We start from the raw sequence: 17,628 nt of genomic DNA on the forward strand, positions 1-17,628 counted from the left end.
GGGCTTGAACCGCGGACCTCCCATGTGGTAGATGGATGCCCTAACCACTGGGCCAAGTCCGCTTTCCCATATTAGATTCTTACAGGTAAAAATACAGGTCTGTTTGTAGTCTAACTTCTGGCTGCCCTGCTAGTTTTCTATCTCCTATGCATGAAAACTCTTCAAGTCTGTCCCAAAACATGTCTTGTGCCTTTTCCTTTGTGTCACAGTTATTCATGCCATCTATCTATCTATCTATCTATCTATCTATTTATCTATCTATCTGTCTGTCTGTCTATCTATCTATCTCCTCCCCAGTTGTTTGTGTTGCTGTCTGCTCATCTTCTTTTTAGGAGGCACCTGGAATGGAACCCGGGGCCTCCCATGTGGGAGGGAGGCACCTAATCACTTGGGCCACTTTCACTCCCATTCATATCCTTTTGTGTACTTAGAATGCGGTGGTACTTCTAAGTATAAATATATCTCCAGTAATTTATAAGGATAGTGTCACGTTTTTCTTTCTTTTGTCACTTTGCCATAGCTCTATAAATGCTTACTTGATTTGGTTAATGGACAGTTTAATTCTCAATTCTAAAGATTAAAGACTAGAGTACTTACAAGAAAGGTTAACCCTTCTGAAATATTATGAAGGGAGTGGGAACTTTACCTGTTCTATACCTGGGCCATCAAGTGGGCCCTTTCTCCTTTGCTCAGTTTTAGAGGCTCTGTTGTGCTGCTTGTGTCGATGTAGGCATTTCATAAAACACTTCTCATGTAGTAAAGAGATGAGTAGAATGAGGGCTTGCTTCAGATTCTGATACAGATCACACACAAGGAAATGACGACTTTCTCTGTATCTCAGGTTCAAAAAAGATTATAGATTCCTGTTTACAGCTAAGTGTCCTGTCACATTATTTTTACATATCACTAACTTTAAGCTTCTGTAAATTCATCTGGAGTTTGCAGATGAATGAATAATAAAGACCTTGGACTCCACATCTAACTTCTTCGTTTTTTGCCTTTATTCAAAAGGAAAAACAAAAACCTTAGAAAATTTATTTTAAAGTATATTAATATGAAAATGGAAGCATTGGGTTCTTAAAGAATGTTATGTAAGTGTAGTGGTTCAGTAGACTGGGGAGTAGTGTTCTCTTATTGGAGCTGTTTATCCCAACCTTGCTAGTGCTTTTGAAAAATAAATTCCTTTGGAAAACTCACAGGGAAAATACTTCCTATTTAGATTGATTCCTTTTGCCTCCTCCTCTTTCCCAATAGTTATAAGTCTTATCATTTGTCTACTTAAGCTAACATTTTAACCAGCTGCTAATGGTTATTCATAGCTTTGAAAGCCGACTTGGAAGTTTAAGGTATTGAGAAGTCTGAGGCATTAAGGAGGTTTAGAAAATGCTTTTTGTTTTCTGTTAGTTACAATGTTTTATTCCCATTCCTTTCCCCTTATTGGGGTTAAGAAAAATAATAGTAACAAATGTTTTTTACCTTCCTTGCTAGCGACTTCCTATGAAATTGTTTCTTATAGTGTTACAGGTTGAGGGTATTCTATATATGGTAGTCTGAAGCTAAATGGGTTTTCATAAATTGTTGAATATTCTTATAGGTGGAGACAGTAATTTTGGCTATGGATAGTGGTAGTAGGCTCTGTCTTGGGGGGTGTTCCGGAACATTTCCTTTTGGGGAAGGGGGTGAGGTTGCTGGGATGGGAGGTTCATACACAAATTTCCAGGCATATTTTGATAGAGCTATTATTGGTAAAATTGTAGCACGGTAGTAATACTGGGATCTCAGTGGCATTTTGGTGTCCTAGAAAATGTGTACTGTATTGTCCTGGGCATTTGTACAAGTGTTACAAAAGAAAACATGTCTTCTACCTTCCAGTTGAGGCACTCTGGGATGGGGGAATTGGTGTCTTGGTTAGACAAATCAAACAAACAACTCTGGAAGCCTGGTGATAAGTTCTAAAACAGTACTTGAATGTTTACATTGTTTTATTACAGCATATATTTGTGACAAATAATTGAAAATACTCCTGAAGTATTTTCTTTCCTAAAGTAGTTAAGGTATAAAATGGGAAACGAAATCCTGGGTTGTGTGTTTTTATTCTTCTAATACAAGCTGTTCTGTAAAGCTCAAAGATAAAAGGACTGACTGTTTTAAAAGATACTTTTCCTCTCTTCTATTGCAACTCTTCAGTTTTAAAAGGATTAGTATTGGCAAACTATTAGAATGGACGTTCAGGTTTTGCGGTTTGAGTAGCTTAGTTGCCCACTAAAAACACTAGTTCCCATCAGATATAAATTCTAAATACATTACAAAGTCTTGGGCATGCCCTGTCTCCTACTTTCTCTTTTTTTTGTGCCGTTCAGATCATTAAATTTAGTGATTCAGCTAATTTTTTTTTTTTTTTACCCACCTCTTAAGAAAAATTGAACGTGCTTGTGACTAAGCACTTAAGGTTATTTCCTTTAAACCAAGTGTTAGATACCGTTTTTAGATTTATAACAGTCTTTGTTTACCGTGTAATTCAGTCCAATTGAGGAACTAATAAAACTGCATTATCCAGACATCAAAGCTAAGAAGAATGTACTTGTACCAGGGAACCTATTAGGTGTCTAACGAGTGGAAAGTTACCAGGTATCTAAAAATTAACCACTCCCATGCCAACTAATTCTCATTTCTTATAACTTTTTGAGTTTAGTCAGTTAGCAACATTCTGGGTTTAAAATACTAATTGCTACATTCCTGAGTTAGGAATGTTCCTTTCTTTTCTTTAGCAGCCTTCAGAAAAAGGAGACTTTGACTTGAATGGATTAGAGAATCATGCCATTAAAATCTTATAACTAAACAAGGTGTTGAATACATTTTAGTCTAGTTGAAAATTGAGCTGATATCTCTATTTCTTATTAGAGCAGGTTGGTTTTTATTTTTGTTCTGAGGTTTCTTTGAAAGGATAGGTTATTAGACCCACTTTACAGAGAATAATTGAGTCACAAAAGGCGACTTGCTAGCTGTATGCAGCTGTCATTTGAAGTAGTACCCATTTCGCCAAGTTGCACTTCTAAGATTTGTCAAGTGGGTGGCCTTGAGATCTGCCAGACCCTGGTATGAGGATTTGATAGAGAATGACTCTGTCTGACTTGGGCCTCCTTGACCTGCATCAACATTGCTATGGGAGGCTCTGTTAAACCTGAGTTTCTTTATGGGTTGAAACAAAATTTTTATCTATGTACTCAGAATAATGTGCGAAGGCATTTTGATTTTGTGCAAATCTTTTTTGTTTACATATTTCAGAGGATGTATGTAAATAGGCTTTAGGTGTTCATAAGCATCATATAATTTTGTTTAGATAAGCAATCACCTAAGGAAGTGGAGGATGGGAAAGGTTTCTTTTTTCTTTTTCCCATAGTTACCACACTTGTTTCTGCTGAAATCTGGAAATTGGCATCTTTAGGATCCTGCTGTTATGTTATTTGGAGTCCAGTGCTTACCCTCGTTGAAATTTTCCTTTAAAAAAATGGTCAAACAATTTTCAGATTGCACGTCTAGCCACATTTGGTTTCTAAAGAGGGCTTGACTTTCTGGGTCATCAAAGGAAGATATGGATGTTTGGAAAAGATCTGTGACCTTTTGAGGTTATCGTCGGGGACAACTGTGCTTTCCCATTTGCTGCCCCCTTTAGCAGTCAGAGAGAATGACATGGGTTTGTCTGACTTGTAGCATTTCTTGGGAGACTGACTCACCCAAAGATACTAAGTTTGTAGAAATGCAAGGTTCCTCTTACCAGGCATAAATGAGATTCAGAAGAAAACTGCTCTGTTTATTTTAAATTCTCCTCTTTGTAGTTGTCACAGGAAACTGTTCATTTGGATTCAGGTTCAGCAATTGCAGTGTATTTGAACGTGTAAGTAAACGGCAGTGCAGTATAAACAGCACAGCCAGAAGACCATTTATGTAGAGGCAGCCAAAGACTACATATTTTAGTTATTTCAGCTGGAGAGTTGCTAAAGGCTTTGTAAGACATCTTAATAACATTTCATTACTTCAGCTGTTAAAACTTTAGGTAGGTTCCACTTTTCAGCCATGTTCTGTGGTTCCCCATTGCTTTCGGGAAAGAATCCAAACTCTTTTAAAGTGGCTTAAATTGATGTCCTTTATAAAGGTTTCCCCCTGCCCCCAACACACATACTCCCCTCCAGTACAAGATCCAGTTTTGGGCCAGGTAATTGCATTTAGTTATGATGTCTCTTTGGTATCGTTTAATCTGGAACATTTACACAACCACTCTTTGTCTATAGTGACATTGACAGTTTAAAAAAAAAAACTGCACCTCCTACTTTTTTTTTCCATTAGATATATGGTATATATCAGCTTTTTTTTTTTTTAAGCAAATCCGTTTCATTGGTATGTATTAATAAAGCTTACAATTACTCCAAAGTGTACAATCAGTGGTATTTGGTATAATCACATAGTTGTACATTCATCTCTTCAGTCCTTATTAGGAGCATTTTCATTATTTCAGTAATAATAAACAACAAACAAACAAGAAAATTCTTCACCTCTCAATCTCTGTTTCCCCTGCTGTACATAGCTACCATTTTTGGCTACTCTTGCACAATTATTTATTCATTAAGCAGTTCTGTTGAGATATATTCACATACCATATGATCTATCCAAAGTATAATCAATGACTTTTAGTATAACCACAATGTTGTGCATTTATCACCACAAACACGTTATATGTTTTCTTTTTAATAGAATGTTCCTCATTTTGCATTTGATGTTTCCTCGTGATTAGATTGAAGTTATGCATTCTAGGCCATATTGCTGTGCAGTGATGTTGTGGCCTCCTCTGGGTATCGCATCTAGAGACACACAGTGTCCTTCTAGCCCTCATTGGAGATGCTAATTTTGATTGCCACATTGAGGTGTTGCCATTTTCTCCACTGCAGAATAACTGAGGTGTGTTTTTTTTTTCCTCCCTTGCAACTAAAAAGTAGTCTGTTGGAAGACACTTGGGTTCTGTGCAAATATCCTATTCCTCATTAAAATCCGCCCCCCCTAGATTTAGCATCCATTTATGATTTCTTGCCTGATCAAGTTTTTTTTTTTTTAAGGTTTATTTTTTATTTATTTCTCTCCCCTTCCCCCGCCCCCCCCCCCATTGTCTACTTTCTGTACCATTCGCTGTGTATTCTTCTGTGTCCGCTTGCATTCTTGTCGTGGCACTGGGAATCTGTGTCTCTTTTCATTGCATCGTCTTGCTGTGTCAGCTCTCCCTGTGTGCGGCTCCACTCCTGGGCAGGCTATGCTTTTTTTTTCGTGTGGGGCAGCTCCTTGTGGGGTGCACTCCTTGTGTGCAGGCTCCTCTACATGGGGGACACCCCTGCATGGCACAGCACTCCTTGCGCTCATCAGCACTGCATGGGCCAGATTTGAACTCTGGGCCTCCCATATGGTAGGCTATCAGTTGAGCCAAATCTGCTTTCCCTAATCAAGTTTTATGACCTCAAGTTCCTATGTTTTCAGTAGATTATGATTCATTACTTGCTTAATTATTTTGGTGCTGAAATTGTCTTAGATTTAACCAGTAGGTTCCCCTTTGAACTGGGTTTTATGGCCTCTTGAGATGCCCATCATTTTTTTGAGCATTTCCTTCCTTTCTTGCGCAAGATGTTCCAGGCTTATCTTGTACTTACCCTTCTCTAGCCCTGGAATCAGCTATTTTTCCAAGGAACACTCACATCCTTATTTTAGTATTTAGCATACTACTTACTTATGTGTCTTCCTCCATTAAATTGTAACTCTCTGAGGGTTCATAGAAGTCGGTCTAATTCACTGTTACATCTTTTTTTGTGTGGTCATCCCAAACAGAAACTCTGTACCTGTTAAATATTTAATCCCCATTTCCCTCTTCCCCTGGTTACCACTAATCTACTTTGTTTCTATGACTTTGCTTTTTCTGGATATTTCGTATAAGTAGAATCAAACAATATTTGTCCTTTTGTGTCTGATTTAGGTCATTCAACATGATATCTGCAGGGTCCACCATGTAGTAGCATGCAGTAGAATTTCATTGATTTTTATGGCTGAATAGTATTTCATTGTGTGATTCTACCACATTTTGTTTATCCATTTTTCTGTTAATGGACACCTGGATTGTTTCTGCCTTTTGGCTGTTGTGAATAATGCTGCAATCAACACTGGGTGTACTGCTATCGCTGCTGTATTGACCCAGCATAAGCCCTGGCAATTTAAATGTTTATAACATTTGTTGAATTTCTTGAATAAAAAAATTGATTTTGGGGGGAGCGGATGTAACACAAGTGGTTGTGCACCCGCTTCCCACATACAGGTCCCAGGTTTGATCACCAGTACCTCCTAAAAACAACAACAAACAACATACAAACAAAAAAACCAGCTGTCACTGGGGAGCAGATACAGCTTGGTGGTTGAGCACCTGATTCCCATGTCTAAAGTCCAAGGTCCTGGGTTCAATTCCTGGTGCCTCCTTTTTAAAAAAATTAGATTTTTGTCATAGTTTATTGACTAAAATTGAGTTCCAAAATTATGATGTTGATGAGTTTTCTTTTTCTTCCCCATCTAGGAAGAAATGTTGGCTCTTGATGATGAGAGGCAGCGAAACTGATCTTGTACAAGCACCATGGGACCTGGCACCTTTGCTGCATGGGCAATTGGCCCACACTGATAATGTTGGGAAGCCATCAGTTCCACTAGAAAACACTAATCTGATCTCAGAAGTGGTTGATTGTGGCAGGATGTGTCGACGATGATGATGGCAAGAAAGCAAGATGTCCGCATTCCCACCTACAACATCAGTGTGGTGGGATTATCTGGGACCGAAAAAGAGAAGGGCCAGTGTGGCATTGGGAAGTCTTGTCTGTGCAACCGCTTTGTGCGCCCTAGTGCTGATGAATTTCACTTGGACCATACCTCTGTCCTTAGCACCAGTGACTTTGGTGGGCGAGTGGTCAATAATGACCACTTTCTCTACTGGGGAGAAGTTAACCGTTCCCTGGAGGATTGTGTGGAATGTAAAATGCACATTGTGGAGCAGACTGAATTTATCGATGATCAGACTTTTCAACCTCATCGTAGCACAGCTCTGCAGCCGTATATTAAGAGAGCTGCTGCAACCAAGCTTGCATCAGCTGAAAAACTCATGTATTTTTGCACTGACCAGCTGGGACTGGAGCAGGACTTTGAGCAGAAACAAATGCCTGATGGAAAGCTCCTTATTGACGGTTTTCTTCTTGGTATTGATGTCAGTAGGGGCATGAATAGGAACTTTGATGACCAGCTCAAGTTTGTCTCTAATCTCTACAATCAGCTTGCAAAAACAAAAAAGCCCATAGTGGTGGTCCTGACTAAGTGTGATGAGGGTGTCGAGCGGTACATTAGAGATGCACATACTTTTGCCTTAAGCAAAAAGAACCTCCAGGTTGTGGAGACCTCAGCAAGATCCAATGTAAATGTGGACTTGGCTTTCAGCACCTTAGTGCAACTCATTGATAAAAGTCGGGGAAAGACTAAAATCATTCCTTATTTTGAGGCGCTCAAGCAGCAGAGTCAGCAGATAGCTACAGCAAAAGACAAGTATGAGTGGCTGGTGAGTCGCATTGTGAAAAATCACAATGAGAATTGGCTGAGTATCAGCCGAAAGATGCAGACCTCTCCAGAGTACCAGGACTATGTCTACCTGGAAGGGACTCAGAAAGCCAAAAAGCTTTTCCTACAGCATATCCACCGCCTCAAGCATGAGCATATTGAGCGCCGGCGAAAGCTGTACCTGGCAGCCTTGCCCTTAGCTTTTGAAGCTCTAATAACAAATCTAGATGAAATAGATCACCTAAGCTGCATAAAAGCCAAAAAGCTCTTGGAAACCAAGCCAGAATTCTTAAAGTGGTTTGTTGTGCTTGAAGAGACACCATGGGATGCCACCAGCCACATTGATAACATGGAAAATGAGCGAATTCCCTTTGACTTAATGGATACTGTCCCTGCAGAACAGCTGTACGAGACTCACTTAGAAAAGCTGAGGAATGAGAGGAAAAGAGCTGAGATGAGAAGGGCATTTAAAGAAAACCTGGAGACCTCTCCGTTCATCACTCCTGGCAAGCCATGGGAAGAGGCCCGTAGTTTTATTATGAATGAAGATTTCTACCAATGGCTGGAAGAATCTGTATATATGGATATTTATGGCAAACACCAGAAGCAAATTATAGACAAAGCCAAGGAAGAATTTCAGGAGCTGCTTTTGGAATACTCAGAATTGTTTTATGAGCTAGAGCTGGATGCTAAGCCCAGCAAGGAGAAGATGGGTGTCATTCAGGATGTTCTGGGGGAAGAACAGCGATTTAAAGCATTACAGAAGCTCCAGGCAGAGCGTGATGCCCTTATTCTGAAGCATATTCATTTTGTGTACCACCCGACAAAGGAAACATGCCCTAGCTGCCCAGCTTGTGTGGATGCTAAGATTGAGCACTTGGTTAGTTCACGTTTCATCCGACCATCTGACCGGAATCAGAAAAACTCACTCTCTGACCCCAATATTGATAGAATCAACTTGGTTATCTTGGGCAAAGATGGCCTTGCCCGAGAGTTGGCCAATGAAATTCGAGCTCTTTGTACAAATGATGACAAGTATGTGATCGATGGTAAAATGTATGAGCTTTCCCTGAGGCCAATAGAGGGTAATGTCAGGCTTCCTGTGAACTCTTTCCAGACACCAACATTTCAGCCCCACGGCTGTCTCTGCCTTTACAATTCAAAGGAATCTCTGTCATATGTAGTAGAGAGTATAGAGAAGAGTAGAGAGTCAACACTTGGCAGGCGAGATAATCATTTGGTCCATCTTCCCCTGACATTAATTTTGGTTAACAAGAGAGGAGACACCAGTGGAGAGACCCTGCATAGCTTAATACAACAAGGCCAGCAGATTTCTAGCAAGCTTCAATGTGTCTTTCTTGACCCTGCTTCTGCTGGCATTGGTTATGGACGCAACATTAATGAAAAGCAAATTAGTCAAGTTTTGAAAGGACTCCTGGACTCTAAGCGTAACTTAAACCTGGTCGGTTCTACTGCTAGCATCAAAGATTTGGCTGATGTTGATCTGCGAATAGTTATGTGTCTGATGTGTGGAGATCCTTTTAGTGCAGATGACATACTCTTTCCTATTCTTCACTCCCAAACCTGTAAGTCTTCCCACTGTGGAAGCAACAACTCTGTTTTACTTGAACTACCAATCGGACTACACAAGAAACGCATCGAACTATCCATTCTCTCATACCATGCCTCGTTTAGTATCAGAAAAAGCCGATTGGTTCATGGGTACATTGTTTTTTATTCAGCCAAACGTAAGGCCTCCTTGGCTATGTTACGTGCCTTTCTTTCTGAAGTGCAGGATATTATCCCCATTCAGCTTGTAGCACTTACTGATGGTGCTATAGATGTCCTGGACAACGATTTAAGTCGGGAACAGCTGACTGAGGGGGAGGAGATTGCTCAAGAAATTGATGGAAGGTTCACAAGCATCCCCTGTAGTCAACCCCAACATAAACTTGAGATCTTTCACCCTTTTTTTAAAGATGTGGTGGAGAAAAAGAACATAATTGAGGCTACTCATATGTACGATAATGCTGCTGAAGCCTGTAGCACCACAGAAGAGGTGTTCAACTCTCCTCGGGCAGGATCACCTCTCTGCAACTCAAACCTTCAGGATTCGGAAGAGGATATAGAGCCCCCATCTTATAGCCTGTTTCGGGAAGACACATCACTGCCCTCTCTGTCCAAAGACTGTTCTAAACTCTCTATGGAACTGGAGGGAAATGATGGGCTGTCTTTCATCATGAGTAATTTTGAGAGTAAACTGAACAACAAAGTACCTCCACCAGTCAAACCAAAGCCTCCTGTCCATTTTGAAATCACCAAGGGTGATTTGTCTTATTTAGACCAAGGTCATAGAGATGGACAGAGGAAGTCTGTGTCTTCTAGCACCTGGCTTCCTCCAGATGGGTTTGATCCTTCTGATTATGCTGAACCCATGGATGCTGTGGTCAAGCCAAGGAATGAAGAAGAAAACATATACTCAGTTCCCCATGACAGCACCCAAGGCAAAATCATCACTATTCGGAATATCAACAAAGCTCAGTCCAATGGCAGTGGGAATGGTTCCGACAGTGAGATGGACACCAGCTCTCTAGAGCGAGGGCGCAAGGTATCCATTGTGAGCAAGCCAGTGCTGTACAGGACGAGATGCACCCGGCTGGGAAGATTTGCCAGTTACCGAACCAGCTTCAGCGTGGGGAGTGATGATGAGTTAGGGCCCATCCGAAAGAAAGAGGAGGATCAGGCATCCCAAGGTTATAAAGGGGACAATGCTGTCATTCCGTATGAAACTGATGAAGACCCGAGGAGAAGGAATATTCTTCGCAGTCTGAGGAGGAACACTAAGGTAAGACACCAATTTAGGGATGAGTCATGGGAGCATCTTGCACAGTATTTTAGTTAAGAATTAAATGATTGGTGATGATGATTTTCAAGGACATCTTATTCTGGTTAAAAAAAGAAAAAACTGCCCTGTTTGTGTGTATGTTAATTTATCCTTTATTTAACTTAGCATAAAAAAGTTAGCAGTGTCTCGGATAACTATTATTTGTACCTCTCAAGTCGTTAGGACCTTGAATAGTTAGCCTAAGTTGTCTTTATTCAAATAGTTAATTATCAAAATGAGCAGATAGTATGGAATGTGTCAGTGTCCTAACAGGTGGCCAAGCCAGATGACAGATTTGCTTTTCCTGTACTTAAATACCAGAATCCAAAATTGCATACCTCTGTCTCTTATGTTTCATCCATTCATCTCTTAAATGCTCCTTCTTTCCCTTGAACTTTATAAGGGCAGTAAAGTGATCTATAAAGGCTGCTGCATTTTAGATTAGTGAAAAATTGGATAATTATTTCATTTGCATACAAAAATCATCGCATAAAGGAAAAATAAGCATCTTGCCACTGTGAGTTATAAACCTGTCTCATAATTGTAAAATTGGAGCACCACCCATCTCTATTACTTGGTCTTTTAGTGAGCCACTACTGCTATCGGCAAGAGCTGCAGATTTTATTTAGGGACCACTGTGGGGCCGGGAAAGGAAAGGGAAAGAAAAAGTAAACTGTATACACTATAAATGTCAGTTCTTCTCAGTCAGGTATAGAGGAAACAGCCCCAAGTGCAGTAGCAGATGATGTCTGTTCCATCTTGCATAGAATTACAGTTTGCAGGGCAGAACTCTGTAAGCAGTACCATGTCCCCTTGGGCTTAGGCTTTGAAACAGAAAAAAGTGTTTCTCAACTTCCTCCTTTGCTTTTTTCCCCAGAGTGGGGAGAGATACTTTTTGTTTTCCAAAGATATCTTGGTGACACACCACAACTGAACTGTGTTATATGATAACCTAACCCAGCATTATGATATACAGAATGATTTCTTGGCATTAAGAGCTTTTGCTCCCCTCCCTACCATGAAACAGCAGAGAATTTAAGTTACTTGTCTAAAAGTACTTCAGGGACACTTGAGAGAAAGATTGCCCAAAACTTATGTAATTACAAGACATCTTAAATCAGAAGAATTTAGTATTCAGGCTGTCTTGAGAGCTAACAATTATGTTGTAATACGTAATATGGAGGCCAGATCTGCAGCCCTTATTGGTCAGGAGCGCCCTTGGAGGTGGAGGAATCCATGGTGCCCTGGCCCATCTAAGGAAAGTGTATCTACTTTGTGTTCCGTGATGGCATACAGAGTTTTTACTTTTCTCTCACCATTGGCCAGGACCATCCAGAATTTTTCAGACACTATTCAGTGTCTGAAAGGGCAGGACAGTGTCCTTGTCTGCCACCCTACCCCAACCCCTTTCTATGCTAAATATTATATAATTATCATAGGCATTCTTCTCCTCCTGTTTGATTTTCCCTGGGCTTGTTTTTTTGTTTGTTATGTCCCCCCCCACACACACACATACACACTGGTATCCCTTCATCTGCATTCAGATTTTGTCCTGCAAAGGTTGGTAAGAGACAGACCCATCAACAACATTCCTTATTTAGGAAGCCAGAAAGTGGCCTGATTTGCCTCCCAGTGTTTTCCCAAAGCTATCCTGTTTAATGTTATTGGAATCCAAACATTTTGAAAAATTCGACTTTCTTCTCTTCCTCCTCCACATCAGTAAAGACTGTTGCCTGAATAGCTTATCTAAATACTGACAGTCTTCTAATTTGTGGGGGTGTTTGCACACCTGGGAATTAGGAAGATGGCATAATAATAGCATGCTATGAATTTTAACTCTTTTTCTGACTGACTACATATTGAATACTAGTTGAAAATGATGCTTTTAAAACACATTTCCAAACAAGCCATGCTTTAAAGAAAAATGCACACTGTAGGCTCAGCAGAAAACAGCTGGTTACTCTGAACCTCTGGGACAGCTGCATTCCTGCTGGTAATGAGCACTTCCTCACCTAGAACTTCCTCATGCTGGATTGCTGGGTCAGCATGCAAGAAGTGATCGACTTGCCCGCCTGTCTATCTTTAGTTATATGGGCCACACCTCTTCAAGTCAAATATAAATGATACTTCTGGCCCAAGTGCAGTAGCGTGCCAGAAGTCAATTTAGGAGTTTCCTTTGGAAAGAGTGAGTAAAAGGTGAAATAGTCTTTCCCTGCCTTGGAAAATAAGGCTTTGAAGGGAGTGTATCTGCTTTGTCATCCCAGTGCAGAGATAAGTAAAGCCTAATTCTCTTCACTATTGGAGCTTACTCCCATTAAAATTGTTGCCTTTAAGAACACAGACTGACACTTGTTTTACTGGAAAAGCAAGATATGGGGGGAAAGGAGCCGTGAGTAGAGAATGCTAAACCAGCCCATATGTGGGGATCTGGCCTTTGATATTTATTGGCATGACAAAGCAATACATTATTTGTTTGGAGTGAGGGAACAGCAGACGCTCCAATTCCAGTTGGTAATGAAAAACATACTTAGTACCTCCTGTAGGCCAGTCCTTTTTTGCCCAGATCTTAGCTCCCAGTTGGGGGAGCAAGACTGACACAGCTACTGAAAATAGGTGGTCTGCCCAGGGAGGGCTCTGGTCAGGGTGGAGATCCCATGTTGGTGGTGGGTGAGGTTGTATAGTGTGTAGCTTGGACTCTGGCAGTCAGAGGGCCTAAAGGCACATCCCAGCTCCACATTGCCTCACTGGACTTTGGCCACATGATTTACCTCTGCACATCCAGTATCACCTCCCTCATAGGGTTGTGAGAAATGAAATGAGAACGCATATTAAACACTGAGCATACTGCCCTCTAGATAAGTGTTCGCTGTTGTTACTATTTAACTAGACCCTGAAGAATGAGTAGACTTGAAGAAATGGCATAAGGTAAGGAAAGGCTTGAAGGTAAGCACAAACAAGTTGTATATTCAAGGAAAGGAGAAAACAACTCTCATCTAGCGGAAGAGTTGAGGAACCAGCATTGTTTCCTTTTGTGTACTTTTTAACACTATGTGCTACTTAGCTGTTATCTCAGCACTTAACCTTGTAAACCACTCCAACAAAAAAATACACTATAGGTGCCTGTATGACCTGGAAAGAGAATGATTACTCAGAGCCCTCGGCTAACTTGCTAGATTCGTTCTCTACTGTAAAAATTGGAGTCTGAACGAGGGAAATTCCGTTCATTTCTCCTAATGAAAGTGCAAACTGCAAAGCTGACTTTTCATTCTGGGTCCTTTTCCCAGCTGAAGCATTTAGCAACCCACCCTCATAGTAGAGCCTTCCGCACTCAGTTGAATGAAATTGAAAATCTACGATTGCACTGCTGTGGGGTCCATGAATAGAAGCTTTGTCTGTAAAGAGTTGTTGTTGCACATGGTCTCTGTCTCCCAGTGCCATGCGTTTGCAAAGATGAGATCAGGACCAGGGTCTTATTTTAAAAGCCAAAAGGCAGGCTGGGGAATCCTAGCTCCACAAAATATGCCATTTAGGCAAGCTTGAATTGCTGAATTTGGTGTGTTTAACCACAGATTTAAAGAGAAGACATTAGCTATTTATCCTTCTATCTGCTATGCTCTTATTTGTGTGTGTGTGTTTTAAAAGGACAAACCAGAAAGAAAATCTTTCATTCACTGTAGCTACCACATGACAAGACAACCTATTGAAAAGCAAACCAATTCAATCATGCATTGTTTGACCTATAAGGCACCAAGTAACCAGTTTGACAGTTTGTGTCGTGTCGTTCCCCCTGCCCCCCCCCCCCCAGTGAATTGGCTTATTTCATTGGATTCAGTGAATTGGCTGGTTGTTGTGGCTTTGTGTGGACACAGCTCTCATTTTGTGAGGCCTAGAACAGAGTTAAGGTTCCTAGTGTGAATAAAAACCAGCTGGGGAATTGGACTGCTCGCTCCCCTGGGACGGATGTTTCGTTTTGATGGACAAGCTGAATGGTATGACATATGAGCTCTTTGTAACATGCTCTGGTAAGGCTTTCAATGTATGCTTCAGAAAAGGCTAATCATACTCAGTGAGCTTTAAAGTCCGGTAAATTCCTTGGTCTTAAAAATGGGACTCTAACTTGACCTTGGATTTTGTGGTTCCTGAAGGAATTTTATCTTTTAAAATAAGTATCTTGGCTCCAGAGCACATACACATTCATTCTTAGGAAGGAAACAATTCAGTGTATCACTAGGTGTTGAACATTTGCTGTATGCCTGGCATCGTGCTGGATACCATAGATGTGGTACATCCATCCAGTTTACAGTCTCAGGGATGCTGGGTTTTAACATGTATTTAGAGTATTACACGGGAGAGATACAGGGTACTAAGAAATGGTACATGTTTTCATCTACAGGAGGAATTTTAATCTACACTAGGAAATCCAGGAAAGCTCCCCCCAAAAAAATGGTATTTAAGGCTGAGACTCGAAGGGTGAGGCAGGCAAAGTCAGTGAAGATGGAGACTTTGTAGGGAGATCTTTCTGGCACAGGAAACAGTATGGAACTTGGAGTTGACAAACACCACATGAACAAAGAATTGAAAGGAGCGTAGGATGGCTGTTGCAGAAAGGTAAGGGAGAACTGGGCCAAATAATGAAGGGCCATGTAGACCATGCAAAGGATTTTGTGTTTTTTACCTTTTCCTAAATACTTACTGTGTGCAAGGTGTGATACCAGGTGTTTTGACAACTTTTCAGTCTTAGCTTTGTGATTTTTTTAAACTTTGTTTTAGAGATGAAAAAACAGGCTCAGAGAGATTTAGGCACTTTGCCCAAGTTAGCCTGGCTAGTAAGTAGAGAAGCTGAGATTTTTTTAACCCTGGTCTTCTATCTCTCACTTCCAATCTGCAAGGAAGGTGGTGATATTCAACAGCCATTCACCTATATTTGACCCACTCAACCAGGAGAGTCAATTTGTTCATTTCAAGTTAAGAATTTTGATTATCTTTAAAACTTCATTTCCCCACCTTTCCTCCTAAGAATAGCACAGTGCTGTTTGTTTCTCCCTTCAAAAATCTAGTTGACTAGAGGACAAAAAAGGCTTGGAGACACTGAAATAGCAACTGAACTTTTGAAAAATTGTTTGGAACTGGTGTCACTGGTTTTTCGGTTTATTTTAAGCCCAAGGAACTGCTACAGTGGGTTTTTGGTGATAAAAATAGACTATCCCTATCTATCTGCCTTACTTACAGCACACCTGTTCTTAAATACACACACACACAATAGAAACCCAGATCTGTTTTTCAAAAAACAGAATTGCTCTGATGCTTCACTGAATCAATCCTCCACTGCACCATGATACTGAAATATCTTTGTAGAGACCCAAATTATTTCAGTTACTGTGAGGAATTACCTTTACTTCCATAGGGAGAGGGTTTCTGAGTATTACACAGTGTTTGAGAGGAGGCAAGCAGATAAGAACTGAACTGTAGCTCTGGGAAGTCCATATTGTGTGTGCTCAATCAAGCAGGGTATTTGGAAACCTTACCTGGCATGATGGAGCCCTCCTCTTCACTTAGCCCCCATTCGCATTGGCCATTTGGCCCGAGATAGCAACAGTGATTGGTCCAGGTTTGCCACAGACTTCATGCCCTTATAGAGCAATTTATTTGGGGCCTGGGAGGAGATGACATGCCTTTCTTTTTCCATCTTGCAAGAGGAATAGGGATGGTAGGAAGGCCAAGACTTTGTGCTATTTCCTGTTTCGTCCCTTAAATAAAGATGCTCCAAGATGGTGAGTGAGTGGCTCATAGTGCCAGCTGCCAGCTTGAGGGTGACAAAGCCCATGCATTTGTGCTTTCATCAGACTTTGCCAGCAAGAATAAATCCACCCTCAGGTTTTCTTCTCCTAAACTTGAACTTAGATTTTTTTTTTTAGAGCCAGCAGGGGGAGCACCGGTTAGCCAAGAATACATTTGAGCCCGAATGATGAACTTAATTGAAAATGTCCTTTTGAAGCTCTGTTGGAAAGAAGAGAGAAATAATTGCCCATCAGAAAGGTGCTATAGTTGAACATAGAATGTTAGAAAGTGCTTTAGGTGAACCTTGTAGTAATACAAATTATGGAATCTTTCCATTTTTCTAATGGAAAATTAGAAAAATTTACCAGGTACAGTTAGTCCAGAGTTTGCCAGCCTAACAAGCCCTGTGTATGACCCTTGAGGGCCCTGCATATATCATTTTCACTACTGAGAAAGAGAGTTGTCCCCATTTAGGGTAACACTTCCCAGTTCCAGACTGTGTTCCGTATATAGCATTCCCCCTTTAAACAAACAAGCAAGAAACAAAACAGGGAATCCAGCAACCTGGATTCTGTTTTTATTCCTTTGTTAGGTATGTTACCAAACATTAAAAAGGTTATGATTGGTGGTCATACTTTCTGAATCTAAAGTCAAAAGAAGTTATTTGACATATTTAAAGGTATTTATGGGGACCAGAAAACAATATTTGAAGTTAGCACCTTAGGGCCACCAAATATCTGTATCTGCCTTTCCCACAGAAGATAGAAAATTCTTTATCCACAAAGGTTGACTTATCTCTTGATTGGAACCATGGAAGACTTTGCCTGTATGCTTATAATACTCCTTGCCTTTTTTTCTGCGGTTTAGTACTTACGTGTTATCTAGAACACTATGCTTATTGTGTATATATTTTGCTTATTACCAATTAGATTGTAAGTTCATTGAGGGAGGCAGATGCCCTAGAATTAACTCTGCCATGGTTTTGCTATGTGACCTTGAGTAATTCATTTTTTAAAAGTAGGGAGGGGAGCCAGGATCTTGCCCGCTAGAACCTTAGGCCAGTAGAAAGATAGTCACGTGTTTATATAAAGGGCTATGCCATGTTCCGTGCCTACAGTGTGATATAGGGAATTAACCTTACATGTTGTTGTTGTTTTGTCTTTATTTTTTTTAATGTTACATTAAAAAAATATCCTTACATGTTTTTAAAATAAAAAAACTCTTGTGATGTATCACCTTCAAACTATGTTCAAGCCCTTTTGGACCTTACTGCCTCATATAGTAGTCAGGACAGCATATTGTCAGAAGAAGAAAAAGAGATATTCCTCATCTCAATTAATTTTGAA

The 17,628-nt window shown here is 40.5% G+C and overlaps 1 protein-coding gene across 1 annotated transcript in view; it reads left to right on the forward strand.

The window, feature by feature from the left end:
- The window catches only part of ARHGAP35 (Rho GTPase activating protein 35), a 144,990-nt gene that overhangs the window by 40,748 nt on the left and 86,614 nt on the right, over positions 1 to 17,628 (forward strand). The window contains exon 2 of the mRNA XM_004479064.4: positions 6,599 to 10,465. Coding sequence (XP_004479121.1) covers positions 6,782 to 10,465 — 3,684 coding nt within the window. The 5' untranslated portion in view covers positions 6,599 to 6,781. The remainder of the gene's footprint in view (positions 1 to 6,598; positions 10,466 to 17,628) is intronic.

The sequence above is a fragment of the Dasypus novemcinctus genome, chromosome 18 (assembly GCF_030445035.2).
Source record: "Dasypus novemcinctus isolate mDasNov1 chromosome 18, mDasNov1.1.hap2, whole genome shotgun sequence".
Classification (NCBI taxonomy): domain Eukaryota; kingdom Metazoa; phylum Chordata; class Mammalia; order Cingulata; family Dasypodidae; genus Dasypus; species Dasypus novemcinctus.